This window comes from Scomber scombrus, chromosome 6 (assembly GCF_963691925.1).
Source record: "Scomber scombrus chromosome 6, fScoSco1.1, whole genome shotgun sequence".
In the NCBI taxonomy this organism is placed as follows: domain Eukaryota; kingdom Metazoa; phylum Chordata; class Actinopteri; order Scombriformes; family Scombridae; genus Scomber; species Scomber scombrus.
The window spans coordinates 30534788-30548074 of NC_084975.1; the positions used below are offsets into that span (position 1 = coordinate 30534788).

The 13287-nt window shown below is 39.5% G+C and overlaps 1 protein-coding gene across 1 annotated transcript in view; it reads right to left on the reverse strand.

The window, feature by feature from the left end:
- sf3b3 (splicing factor 3b, subunit 3) overlaps positions 1-13287 on the reverse strand; it is a 29750-nt gene that overhangs the window by 13979 nt on the left and 2484 nt on the right. The window contains exons 5-16 of the mRNA XM_062421117.1: positions 12525-12697; positions 12117-12258; positions 11499-11611; positions 11013-11150; positions 10209-10312; positions 9889-10054; positions 9522-9617; positions 8530-8602; positions 7547-7698; positions 6772-6927; positions 2961-3116; positions 26-169 (exon numbers count right to left, since the gene is read on the reverse strand). Of these exons, the coding sequence (XP_062277101.1) occupies positions 26-169; positions 2961-3116; positions 6772-6927; positions 7547-7698; positions 8530-8602; positions 9522-9617; positions 9889-10054; positions 10209-10312; positions 11013-11150; positions 11499-11611; positions 12117-12258; positions 12525-12697 (1613 nt within the window). The remainder of the gene's footprint in view (positions 1-25; positions 170-2960; positions 3117-6771; positions 6928-7546; positions 7699-8529; positions 8603-9521; positions 9618-9888; positions 10055-10208; positions 10313-11012; positions 11151-11498; positions 11612-12116; positions 12259-12524; positions 12698-13287) is intronic.

The window sequence follows — 13287 nt, forward strand, 5'->3', positions numbered from 1 at the left end:
AGAATCGCTGAATGAGAAATAATACCTGAAGCCCTATGTTGAGGTAGAGGAAGCCGATGGTTCCCTTTTCTCCAAGTTCGTCCTGTTTCTCGACCCCTCCCATCTCAACTATACACAGACTCTCTGGCTGGGCGGGCAGGGCCTGCATACTCAGTGGCTGTAGGCAGTCCTGAACGTGAAGAAAATTCAAGGTGTTAAAACTTTATCCAAAAAAAATGTACAGGTTTCACTGTGGTGCACACAAAAATGTAGATGATGGTAGTTCTCTCTCTTTAAACCATATTAAGTTGTATGGACAGTGGAAATCAACCACTTGCTTGTGTTTGGCTGAATAAGGGCTAATTGGAACTTTTAGGAGTAATCAGTAATCAATGACTGTGAGCATTGATCACACTTATTTAAACTAAAGCTGTGGTGAAAAGGTGGTGTGTAGCAGTGTTTCCCCTATGTTCATTCATTCGGTTTTCTATCGCTTTTGCGCGTCAAATCAATGATATAATGTCACTGTGTGGATCATTAACCTTGTTGCAGTGTGCTCCCTGGTTATAGTGAGTGAACTATCAGCTTCTACCTGCTCAGATCTCACAGTCAGCAGCAGGAAATGAGGAGAGCAGCAGCTATTAGCTATGTATGGAAGCCTAATGATGGTAAAAGTAAAACTGGTTACTACAAAAATAAACCATTATTATTATTTATCTTTTATTTATTGTTCCAACAGCTCAGGTCCATTGAACAACAGAAAATACCTTTTTGTGTAGCATACATGTGTATGTTGTTTTGTTAAAGCTATCAGACATTAACATTTAGTTGTTTTGTTTAAATTATTATTTATAATTTAATATTACTTTAACAGCTCAGGGACGTCCAAGCAGCAACATGTTGTTTGAGCACTTTTTGCAATGTCAATTTGAAATAATGTTTTGATTTTTTTATCCGATTATTCGAAAAAATAATGGACTGATTAATCGATGATCAAAATAATTGTTAGTTGCTGCCCTATTATTTTTCAATATTTTTCTTCCGGGGGAGCATACCCCTGGACCCCCCTAGTGTTGCTAAGTTACCGACACACAGCACCGCTGCTACAAACATTTCTAGGGGAAACACTGGTGTAGTATATTGGGCCTTTTCCATTTCAGGAACCCAACGACCTTTCCCTCATTATCTTGGTTCTCCTTTTGTTCCCACTAACCAGGTGGAATTTAAACAGCTGGTGACCAACACACCACAATTTATATAGCAGGGTGAATGCCTTCTGTCTGCAGATTCCATTCAATATTTGCACTCACTTTCAGAAGTGTATCAAGAAGCCTCACCTCACACATGAGGATTTAATCCTTGTCAGAGATTTGGCAAGATCACAAAACCAAGCAACAGGACCCTGGAAAATATTTCAGTATTTTTAACCATTTATGTTGCAGACAATATTTATAGGCATACAGACCCTGTTTACAGTGGGTTGTAAAGTGTGTTTTGGCCAATTGGATCACAAGTGGACGTTATTAAATATGAGAGTAAACAAGCAATAAGATGATCTGTTCAATCAAACCATCGTATATTTGACCTCATATCTTTTGTATAAACGCTAATGTGCCCTGACGTGTATCTGACGAGGACATAATATTACATCAGTGTAGGACACGATTGATTTGGTGACAGTGCACCAACGCCAAATGCTTGACAATCCCAACAGTTAGTATGACCTGTTCATAAAACCATTTTATTTCCCTAGCTAGCCCATGTGAAACAAATGTCATGGTCGTCTGGCAGCAGATTGATGTGTTAACTGCGCAGGTCTCTTTGAAGTTTTAGCGGAAGAAATGAAATCTGAACACAAGGGGTCAGCTGGACACCTCAGAGACGAAGGATAGACACAGATGTGTACGGTGATGTGTGTCAGTTGTCCACTTGTGTTCTAGGTAGGTAGGGTAGGGTAGAGAAGGATACATTTATTGATCCCCATAGGGCGAAATTCAGAATTGACGCAACAGTAACACTGAAACGCATTTTAAAACTAAGGTCACAGGTTAAAACAGCCTCATAGTTTTTCTTACTGGCCTTCAGGGCATCTCTAAAAGCACCATTTGATATCTGCACCAGAGCTTTGTTTCTCTGACTTATACTTATACGTTAGACAATTTTAAATCATAAAGGAGGATGAACAATATCTGGTATATGGGAGTATAATACAGCCTGATTCTGCTCTATTATTATTGTGACTGTGCTGTGGACGGCCTTTTGTTCTCATTTGTTTTGGCTGATAGATAAATATAGGTCTGACTGGTTTGCTCCAAATGATTGCGGCTGTGTCTCATCTGAAATAAGACTCTGCTGATCCTAAAAATAAATACTTTAAAAAGGGCAAAGGTTGTTGTGCATTCTTTAGAGTGGTGAAAGCAGGGGGCCAACTTTCATGTTACTTTCCCAGAGGACAGGCTGGAACTGTTATTTTAACAAATATGGATAATACTGGATGATGACCTGAGAAGAAAGTCACTGGTGTGTTTTTTACTTCTTACTTTATATTTACTTAAATCAGAGCCTATAAAACCTATAAAATAGGCTAGGCTGATAATAGCTCATTGTAGATATATATAAGTATCAGCGTATATCAGTCGATAAATGACATGAAATTGAAGTACAAGTGCTTTTCTAAAGTTTGTCCATTGGAGAGTACAGTTTATTTTTCAGCTGCAAAATTCCCTGATCAGCAAACTTCTAAGTTGCAAAACACATTTAAGGGAACCTTACCAAAAATATCTATTCATGGTATAGACAAGACAATAACTGCCTTGTATGTTAACATTTTTCAAATTTAACTACACAGTAAGACCAACTGAAACGTGACATTAAAAACTTTAGTTCATTTTAGAGTGTCATGCGTGCTGGTTGGGGTCCCTCTGGTAATAAGAAAAGCTTTGCCACGAGTCTTATACGTAAACAAATGTATGTATTCATACCGAAGGGTCCAGGGAGATGATGCGGACAGTGTTGTCAACCAGTCCCACAGCCAGGAACCGGGATCGCTGCTCACCAGGAGGAACGTTAGCCAGGCTCATACACACCACATCTGCTGACATCTCCTTCCGCTCCGTGTACTCATTGAGCTGGCCAGACTGGAGATGAAGAGAACAACAGTGTTAATATGCAGCTTCTCAGTCATATCAGTCATCTACTGTGTTTATTTTGGTGCCTCATGTTAAGTGCTGCCTGAAAGTTTGTGATTTTTTTTTTAAAATGTGCAAATATGACCTAAAACATGATCAGATTTCCTGGCAAGTCCTAAAACTAGATAAACAGACATCATATAAACAATTGAGTCAAAAAACTTGCACTTTCTTTATTTATTGAGGAAAATGATAGTTTGTTACATATTTGCGTGAGGCAAAAGTATGTTAACTCTAGGATTGTCAATTCATTTGAATAGCAAATTAGAGCCGGTGTTTCAATCAATGTTCACGATTGTTCATGAGTCCACCATCAAAAGAACATTGAACATCAACAGTGTACATGGAAAAGTTGCAAGGAAAAAAAGCCACTACTCTCCAAAATGAACATTGCTGCTGTCCACAGTTTATTAAAACCAAGTGGATAAACCATGAGACGACTGGAAAAATGTTCTGTGGACGGATGAGACCAAAAATCTAATTTTTCGGCTTGAATGAGAAGCGTTTTTGTTTGGCGATGAGTAAACACTTCAAACATAAGAACTTCATCCCATTTGTGAAACATGGTGAAAGTATCATGGTTTGGGTCTGCTTTGCTGCCTCTAGTCCAGGACAGCTTGCAATTATTGATAGAGCTTTGAGTTCGGAGTTGTACAAGAGAATAACAATCTGTCTGTAAAATGAAGTTCAACAGAAAATGGGCCATTAAATGAGACAACAACCATAAACACACAAGTTGCTCTACCAAAGGATGATTAGAGCAGAAGCCTGATCATGTTTTGGATTGGCAGAGTCAAACTCCTGACCTAAATCTTTTAGAAATGATGTGAAAGCAGCCCACCAACATCCCCAAGTTTTATATGTAGGAACGGGCTAAAATTCCTCCAAGCTGATGTGCAGGGCTGATAAACAGTTACCAGAAACATTTGGTTGAAGTTACTACTGTGAAAGAGGGTTACAGAAAGCGAGGGTTCACATACTTTTGCCTCATACAAATATGTAAAACTGGATCATTTTGACTTCCGGTGAGACAGGCGAGCAGCATGGACGCGTACATCAGGAGCTCCCCGATGCTGACACTTGAACTATACAAGAACTCGAGACATAGACGCCGACGAACTCAAAAAATGAGAATATGATAGGATTGTCGACAAGAACGAAGAATAAAAATAACCCGGTCATCCAAGTTCAAGAAATGAACCGAAAGGTTAAGGAGAGCAAGCTAGCAAGCCAACACCACCACAATCTAACATGGCCTCGTTTCAAAGCAGCTTAGACGGCATTAGCAAACAAATTCAAACCCTGCAAAATGTAATGAAGACGGACTCCTCAAATCAAAAAGAGAGTCAGCAGAAAAGGAGGGTTGCTGACATCTCTTTATGGAGGTCACGTTTTTTGTATATAGTTCAAACAAGTTACAAACAGTTACTGAAAATATTGAGAGTTCATGAATGTTTAACTGAAAGCCGGTTGATGAATCTTCACGAGGTTAACACAACAAAAGTGATTTATGGACACCAAAGAAGTAATTAAGACTCTCTCTTTGAATGTTAATGTCAAAAGAGCTAAAAATAATGACCAAGCTTAAAAAAGAAAAGACGCAAATAAACTTTCTACAGGAAACTCATCTCAATAAAGCAAAACATGACAAATTAAAGAAATTTGGTTTCAAGAACAACTTTTACAGCTCACATTCTAATGCTCGGAAAAGAGGAGTAGCAATACTCATGTCTAACGTAATCAAATTTGAGTGCATAAAGGAAATAAAAGACAAAGAAGGAACCTACATTATTGTAAAAGGGAAAATAGACCAAATAATGATAACATTGGTAAATATATATTCCCCACCTGAAAGTAATAAAGATTTATTTTAAGTCCCTATTTGACACCATTGCACTAGAGGCTGAGGGCATACGTATATGTGGGGGAGACCTCAATGTGTTAATGGACCATGATATGGACACAACTAGTCTTAAGAGAAATAAAAAATCTATTACAAAACTGGTCAGGAATACATGGGGGGAGATGAGGTTTTTTGACGTATGGAGAGATCTACATCCACTAAAGAGGGATTTTAGTCACTCCAGGATTGATTTTTTTTTTATGCAGACAGAAAATAGAGACATAATACAAGATTGTTGGATTGGTGTGGCAGATGTGTCCGACCATAGTGCCATATATTTGAAGAGACACTTCACTGTAGACAGAAAGATACACTATTGAGGTTGAAAGCGGTGATACGGGGAAAACTGATTGCAATTACTAGTAATCTCAAAAGAGAAAGAATAAAACAATATAAAAAAATATATAAAGAAATTGAGAGATTTGGAACAAAAACATAAGGGAAACAGAAAAGTTGACCCAAAAGTTAACAAACGAACGAATGAGGTGAGAAAAGAAATGAACGATCTACTCCAATATGAAGTAGAAACAAAAGCAAGATATTTAAAACAGAACTATTATGATTCAGGTCCCAAAGCAATGAAATTGTTGGCGAGACGCTTACGGAAACAGCAAGCAGAAACCACAGTCAATAAAATCTATGACCCAAAAACAAACAAACCCAAATATAAACCAAAAGAAATTGAAAATATTTTTAGAGAATATTACAAAGAACTCTATTCTGAATCACCAGCTTCAAATCAGAAAGATATTAAAACTTTCCTTGACTCCCTGGACCTACCTTCAATAGGCACAAAACAAAATGAACAGATAACAGCAAAGATAACAATCAACGAAATCCGGGAAGCAATTGGCAAAGTGAGCCAATTGCTTCCCGGATTGATTTCCAGGAACTGGCTCAAGACTGACCCCCCCTTGCAACAAACAATGGATGTCAATTATAGACGATATACTAGCGGTGGAACATCTCACACACAAGTTGAAAGTGAAAGAACACTTATTTGTTAAAAGATGGGGGAAATCGTTATTATATAAGGACAGACTTGATTTTATATAATTGTATACAGGCTCTGTTCTTGATGATTGTATTTTTTTGTTTGTTTGTTTATTGTTTGTTTGTTCTCCATAATTCAGAGGGGACTGTATTGCAATGTAATGTGAACATTGATAACTAAAACAAATAAATAAAAATTGTTTAAAAAAAACCCAGAAAACTGGATCATTTTGCTCAATAAATAAATGAATAAGTTTGATGTTTCTGTCTCATTTATTTAACTGAGTTCCCTTTTATTTACCTTTAGGACTTGTGATTCATGTGTTCACAAACTTTGAAGCAGCACTGTAGATTAAACTGCACGCTCATTTTTTCAAACATCAAGTGTAGAAAGTATTGTCCATATCATCAAGTCCATATATATATGTTCTGTGAGGTCTGCTGTAGTAAATACATCCTAAAATCCTTGTGAGATTCCACTGAGATCTGTTAATTGTTGACTTAAAGCTTAAAAAAAAAGGTTGAAAAACCATTCAAAACTGGTAGCAAAGTATGAAATCAAAGCAGTATATGGTCATTTTACACTCTAGTTTATCATAATTTGAATTTCAGTAACTCACAAAAACATTTCACTTCAACTTGACTCATCAAGAATAGTTTCTTGAGTTGATTACATAACAAAAGGTAAAACAATGTGATCTTTCTTACCGGGTCCATCTCAAAGTAAACCAGCTCCCCTCCGGTGAGGGCGATAACCACTTGCCGCTGATTCACAGCGCAGCGGACGATTGTCTTTTTGCCGGGAGTCTTCCACTCATTAACACGCTTGTCGGCTCTGATGTGGCGGATGCCGTCTGGGTATACCTGTGTGGAGAGGCAGAGAGCGGGAATGCAGCAGAAATAAGAGACTGAAACCAAGCAGTGGGTTGGTTTAGTTCTGGATGTTTTTATCTTGTGTTTGCTATTGTTCAAGCATCAAATCAAATGTGGACGGTGTTGACTGGTAAAAATGCAGCTCTGTAATAAAACCCACACCTCTCTGTTGGATCATGACACATGAGATGTTGGGAGTCATCTGTGTTGCTTTAAAGACTATTTTGGCTAAGAGTCACACACAAACAATAACTGAGAAAATATTTATGGGTTTATATGTTTAGCATTCCTTGTAACAGGTTTTCGATGTTAACTTCTGCCTCATAAAACAGAGTGAGGACAGACTGTTGATCTCAAACACACTGTGTTTCAACCGTTCTCCCCAAAAAGCTCTGGGATGTAAGTGATGACTGGTCACACCCAACCATTTAAACCTCAGAGATCATGTGGAGAAGGGCAGAGACTTTTAAGCAATCTGAAATCTGAGGAAGCAACAATGAAATGATCAAGACTCAAGACTACTTTATGCAATCTTGTTGATGTATCTTAGTTGTTTGAATCTGCTATCTGGCTTGAGAAGAAGATGTTAAAAAGGTGCATTTCACCCCACCTGAACCAGGGCGTCTTCACCGAGCAATGAGCAGGAGAGAGTGGGCGTTGTTCCCAGGAAACCAGAATCTGTCACTTCTTCTACAGTCTCTCCGATGGACAGGACCAGAGTAGCGTTGACGAAAGACACGATGATGTAGGCATCAAACTCATCTAATTAAAAGAAGACGAAAACGGAGCACCGGTTAGAAAATGAATGCTGGTTAAATGGGGCAGAGGATGTATATGATGAATAAATGATTTCATTATTATCTGTTAAAGAAAATGAAAAATATAAAGAACCTTATGATACTCCCAAATTGTAATGACACACTATCAATGTCATGAATTGGCCTAAAACTAGCCCCCCCCACCCTTACACACACACACACACTATGACTGATCTTTACCAGCTGTGGTGAAACAATGTGACAAAATGTGAAAACCATTTGACCTCAGAAAAATGCACTGTTTGTTAATAAATTCAAGATCTCTCTCACACACACACACACACACACACACACACACACACACACACACACACACACACACACACACACACACACACACACACACACACACACACACACACACACACACACACACACACACACACACACACACACACACACACACACACACACAGGGTCTTCAATGTGAGCCAAACAAAACAAAACAAACAGAATAAAAGTGATCTGCATGCAAGTGGAGATTTGTTCTGTTAGGAGAAAAAATAAATAATGAAGGAATAAGCAAATATTTGAATGATATACATTCACTACATATACATACACACTAGCACTAAACAACAACCAGGTCTGATGCTGCAGAGTAGCAAAATATAACAGTTAAAAACATCTGAACAGTGAAATTCCTTCACTGTGTCAGTCCCGTTGACCCAGCCAGTCCCTGCTGCCATCTGCCTTTAACTGACTGTATGCTGACATTGTAAATTTACTTCATGAGACGTCAGAAAAGAAGTGTCTGAGACAGGAATGTTATTACCTTCCACATGTCTGCGGACTGTCCACACAGCGTTGGGGTTACCGGGCAGCTCGGAGACGGCCATCTCTGAAACCTGATGAAGACGCACAGAGGAGACAGAGGAGGAAGAACAAGAGAAGATTCAATGCTTAACAAATATTATGATATTGTGAAGGCTGATCTGAGGATGTTCTTTAGTTTACATCATTGATAAGACAGGATGCAATTGAAAACGCTGTGTATAGTGTTTTATCATATACATCATCTGAACTGTCAGAAAAACCCACTTGACTGTGTGTATGCCACTGGTGGATACAGCAACATTCAGATTACAGGTGTATTCACTTGACGGTTGATTGTTTTACACCATGCTTTACTCTTGTAGTAAATACATAAATCATGTAGTAACAAGCAGTTTCCGTGGAGATTGCACCAGAACTACTCTGGACGATTAAGAGACATGAAAATTTGATGCTCTTCAGGTTACATAAGGTTCCTTCTCCTAACAATGAAAATGCAGAGATGTGTGGTATCGTGCTGTGAGAGATTCTACAATATCGGATCCAGTTCTAAGGTCTGCATGTGACCAACAAGATATTTCTCCTTCATTCACATCCCAGCCAATTGATTTTAGTGTCGAGCATTCATGTGAGCACACTAACATGCGATAATTCTCCTGAGTATGAAAATAACCTGACTGAAGTGTTTTTGTCATACTGAGCTCACATCATTTATAGTGTCTGTGTATTTATTTAGCACAGATTACACACACATATCACTGCAGCAGAGCTTTGTGAGTGTGTAATCTCGGGTGGTGCAGCTTGATACGCAAACACCAAAGTTGCGTGTTTGTGCTGAGATCAGAGTAATAAGAAGACTCTTCAGCTTTTATTCAGAGAAGAGACATGAAAAAACTCATCATTTTCACAGCGCGCAGAGTGTGTGTGCCCTCGTCACAGTGCACAAAGTGTTTGTGTGTGTGTGTGTGTGTGTGTGTGTGTGTGTGTGTTTACCTCCAATCCGTGTCTAAGAACCCTCAAAGTAGACCTGGGTCCTCGCCCACAGGCCACGTACAGCTGAGGTGTATCTTCATTGGCCAAATCAGCAATCTGTGAAAAAAAAGAGAGAGAAGAGAAAATAGACAATGAAATGCATCTTTACGTCAAATTAAATTAGACTTTTTTCTTTGCTATGTTTCAAAGAGATGGGAGCCTGGTGTTTAGGCTACATGGTATTTTTAACACCTGTGCAGCGTTCTGGCGTCTGATAAGCTTTCAAACCCGTGGATTTAGTATTTAGATTCAGTATTCATGTCTCCTTGGTATGTAAAGCAGCACGCATTATTAACACCCACCCACCCACACACACACCCCCGCGTACCTGGCAGGACATGATGGGCGATAAGTTCTCCTGTTCGTCCACCAGCACCAGGTTCTTGAGGGGGCGGGGCTGGAAGAAGAAGGTGTCCCCCTCTTCTAAAGGCATTGCAGAGGAGAACTCGGGCTCGTCGTCGTCGTCGCCCAGGTGAGCGATCTGATACAGGTAACTAAAGGAAAGAAGAGGAAGAATGACAACATGAGCGAGGGTAGTTTGTGAGAAAAACAATCGACAGAAAAGAAATTGAAAGATACGAGCTGCGCATTGTTAGGAAGAGGAGGAAACAAACAGCTGCACAGACGGATGGACAGCCTGACACTTACTGGTTTCCAAACTCTGATGACACAAACAGGAAGCCGGTCTTCAGGACGCACATGGCCGTCGCCACGGGGATCGTGTCAAAGTACTTCAGCCGAATTTCCGTGACCTTGAAAATAACACAGACTTCTTCAGGACACAATATAAACAACAAAAATATTTGACCCACAGAAATCTTTATGACTGCTTGAATGCTACCAGCTATGGATGGTATCACAGTTTAAAGGGAAATCCCACAAGTATGATTTGTAATACCATCAAAGATGTATTGTAGTGCACGACATACACCACCAGAGGGCAATGGTTCAGATTCAATTATATATATTGGGAAAAGCATTAAAGTCCAAGTCTAATGCACACCACTGCACATTCAGCAGGATTTGGTAATACCGCCGGTTCCAGTGTAAAACGTTGTTTAATTGTCACGTGACAAAAAGTAGCTGCAAGTACCAGTATGAATACATAAGAGTAATAAAACTAAATATATTATACTTGTTACAATATGTACTGTGATGTAACTTTTAGGAAATTACACCCAACCCCATTTAAATTACTCAGGTTAATGAAGGATAATTGCTACTACTGATGCTAGAAAATACACTTGTGTGCTCAGATCAGAGGTGTTAAATCTTTCTCCAGTGTTTGTCAGAGAAGAGACATGACAGACTCATCACATCTACAACACACTGATGTGTGTGATAACATCTGATTAGAGTAAAGATTAATCTATTAATAAATAATGAGTAGAGAAATGGCAATGTCCATTTATAAAGGTAGGTTTGGAAAGCTGCACCCTCCACCTTGCTTACCATTTCTTCATCTGTTTCCAGGGTAACCTTAAAGATGTCTCCCTGCTCAGTCTGGGCCAGGAAGAAGAACATGGACTTGGTTTTGTGGGTGGCTGAGCAGACGAATATCATGCCACGCTCCGGGTCATCCAGGTCATTCTGCGGGATGGAAAGATGAAGAAAAGGGTGTTAGGAGAGGATAACAAATAAAAGTGTACGCAGCTTTGGAAGTGACCCGATTACACCGGGAACACTTCCTCACAGTAAAGAAAAGGGGCCACATTTGAATGTATGTCATTCTTGTAGGATGCTGTAATGAAAAAGTGTGTTAAAGAAAGCTTTTGTTCTAATGGTGTTTTTTTTTAAAGACAGACAGTAGTGATGACAGGAAATGAGGTGAGAACAAGGGGTCTACTGCTGAAATGGAACAGTGGACGTTGTGGTTATGTGACATGAGTCTTAACCAGTAGGCTGCTGGGGCCTGCTACTTGTGTATTTAGGACTCACCCTGCGTCGTGGGATCGGACAGCGAATGTCAGGCTGGTCTCCGAAATTCTTGTAAGTGATGTAGTTTTCGGAGCAGATCAGAACTCCGCTGGGCCCGTCTGAACCACCAGGAACTAGACAGAAAAGGAGAACTTAGATCACTGCAGTGAAAAAAAACATAAGGCTGCTCCTTTCTACTAACTTCAACTTTGCTCTCGACACTTAAGCTTGTGTTCTGCGATCAGAGATGTTCAATCTTTCTCCACTGTTGATCAGAGAAGAGACATGATATACTCATCACATCGCATCACAACTATAATATATATATATGTGTGTGTGTGTGTGTGTGTGTGTTATCTTACAGCCAAACCCACACACACAAAAAAGTGTCCTGAAAACAAATCTAATCCTAAGACATTCCTCAGGATATTTCTGGTTAAATTTCAATTCCATTTTCCCCCGTTTAGTGTAATTTGACACACCAGCCTCTTTCTTAGCGTCACTTTTGACGGTCTCCAACCATTAGTGACAGGTATTGAATGCTGGTTTTCATTGCAGCTAACTACTGAAGCATGTGATAACTGATGCAGTTACTGTTTGAGCCCTGATGTGCGCAACCACATTTGCCCATTTGCTTACCAGTGATGAGGAAATTTCCGTGCTCTTCCAAGGCTTCGCTGTACTTGCGGACCACATGATTCAAGCCGAGGTCCAGCTCGTAAAAGGTGAGCGTCTGCTGTGTGTTAGCGGCTGCTTCTCCGGTCGGGTCATTGTCAGCTTCCTGCACACAGCGAGTATCAATAAATAATGAAAAAGGACTAAAAACCCACATCAGGATAATGGAGGATAATTGCTACTATTGATGCTTGAAAATACACTTGTGTGCTCAGATCAGAGGTGTTAAATCTTTCTCCAGTGTTTGTCAGAGAAGAGACATGACAGACTCATCACATCTACAACACGCTGATGTGTGTGATAACACTTTGTAATCGATCAAGCGGTGTGCGTTATTAGAAAAGCCGTACCCTCGACATTTCGTGAACGTACCTCGTAGTCCATTTCGAGGCAGGCAAACATGGGGTTTTCAAAGCCCACATCCACTCCTACTACGTGGTAGACCAGTGTGTTCGCTTTGTGGGCTTCCAGAGGAGAGGAGATGGTCAGTCTTGCGGCTGCATCTCTGTTCAGAATATAAACCAACTTCTGTTTCTCTATCGCTCCTAAATAATAGAAGGACAAAAAGGAATACACAATAATTAAGTCAATTATTTCACAGGAATATTTCAATTTCCTTTAAGAATGAAACTGTCATTTTATACTATGGACACTGAGAATTTGAATTCTGATTGGCTGGATGGTGTGGACTAACTAGACAGTATAATCAGATTTGTTTGTTAGCTGTTCTAAAGGAATGAGCCAACAGTAAACTGTAGTTGAGGACAGCAGTGCTACTGTAGGTTACAATATTTTCTGTAAGAAACTCATTATTCTGGGACTCTCCAACCGAACTGCATCCGACCAAAATAAACAAGGATGTGATCACCTTTGTTACTCTGTTGGCAAGATGACAAATCTCGCTCAGATGGAAATCTCCTGCACCTTCATCTCATGCCCTTTGGATTAAAGGTATCTTAAATTGCATCAAGCTGGGAAAAAATCTAAAGAAGTCTAAAAATAAATTCTGGGCAATGTGGACTTGTTTTCATTCGTATGTTACGCGAATAGATTTCCCTGGACCTTCAAGGTAATCATGTATTTTTTATTGTCATTCCCTTTATTCTATCCTTAGTATATGATGGTGAGGGCACAA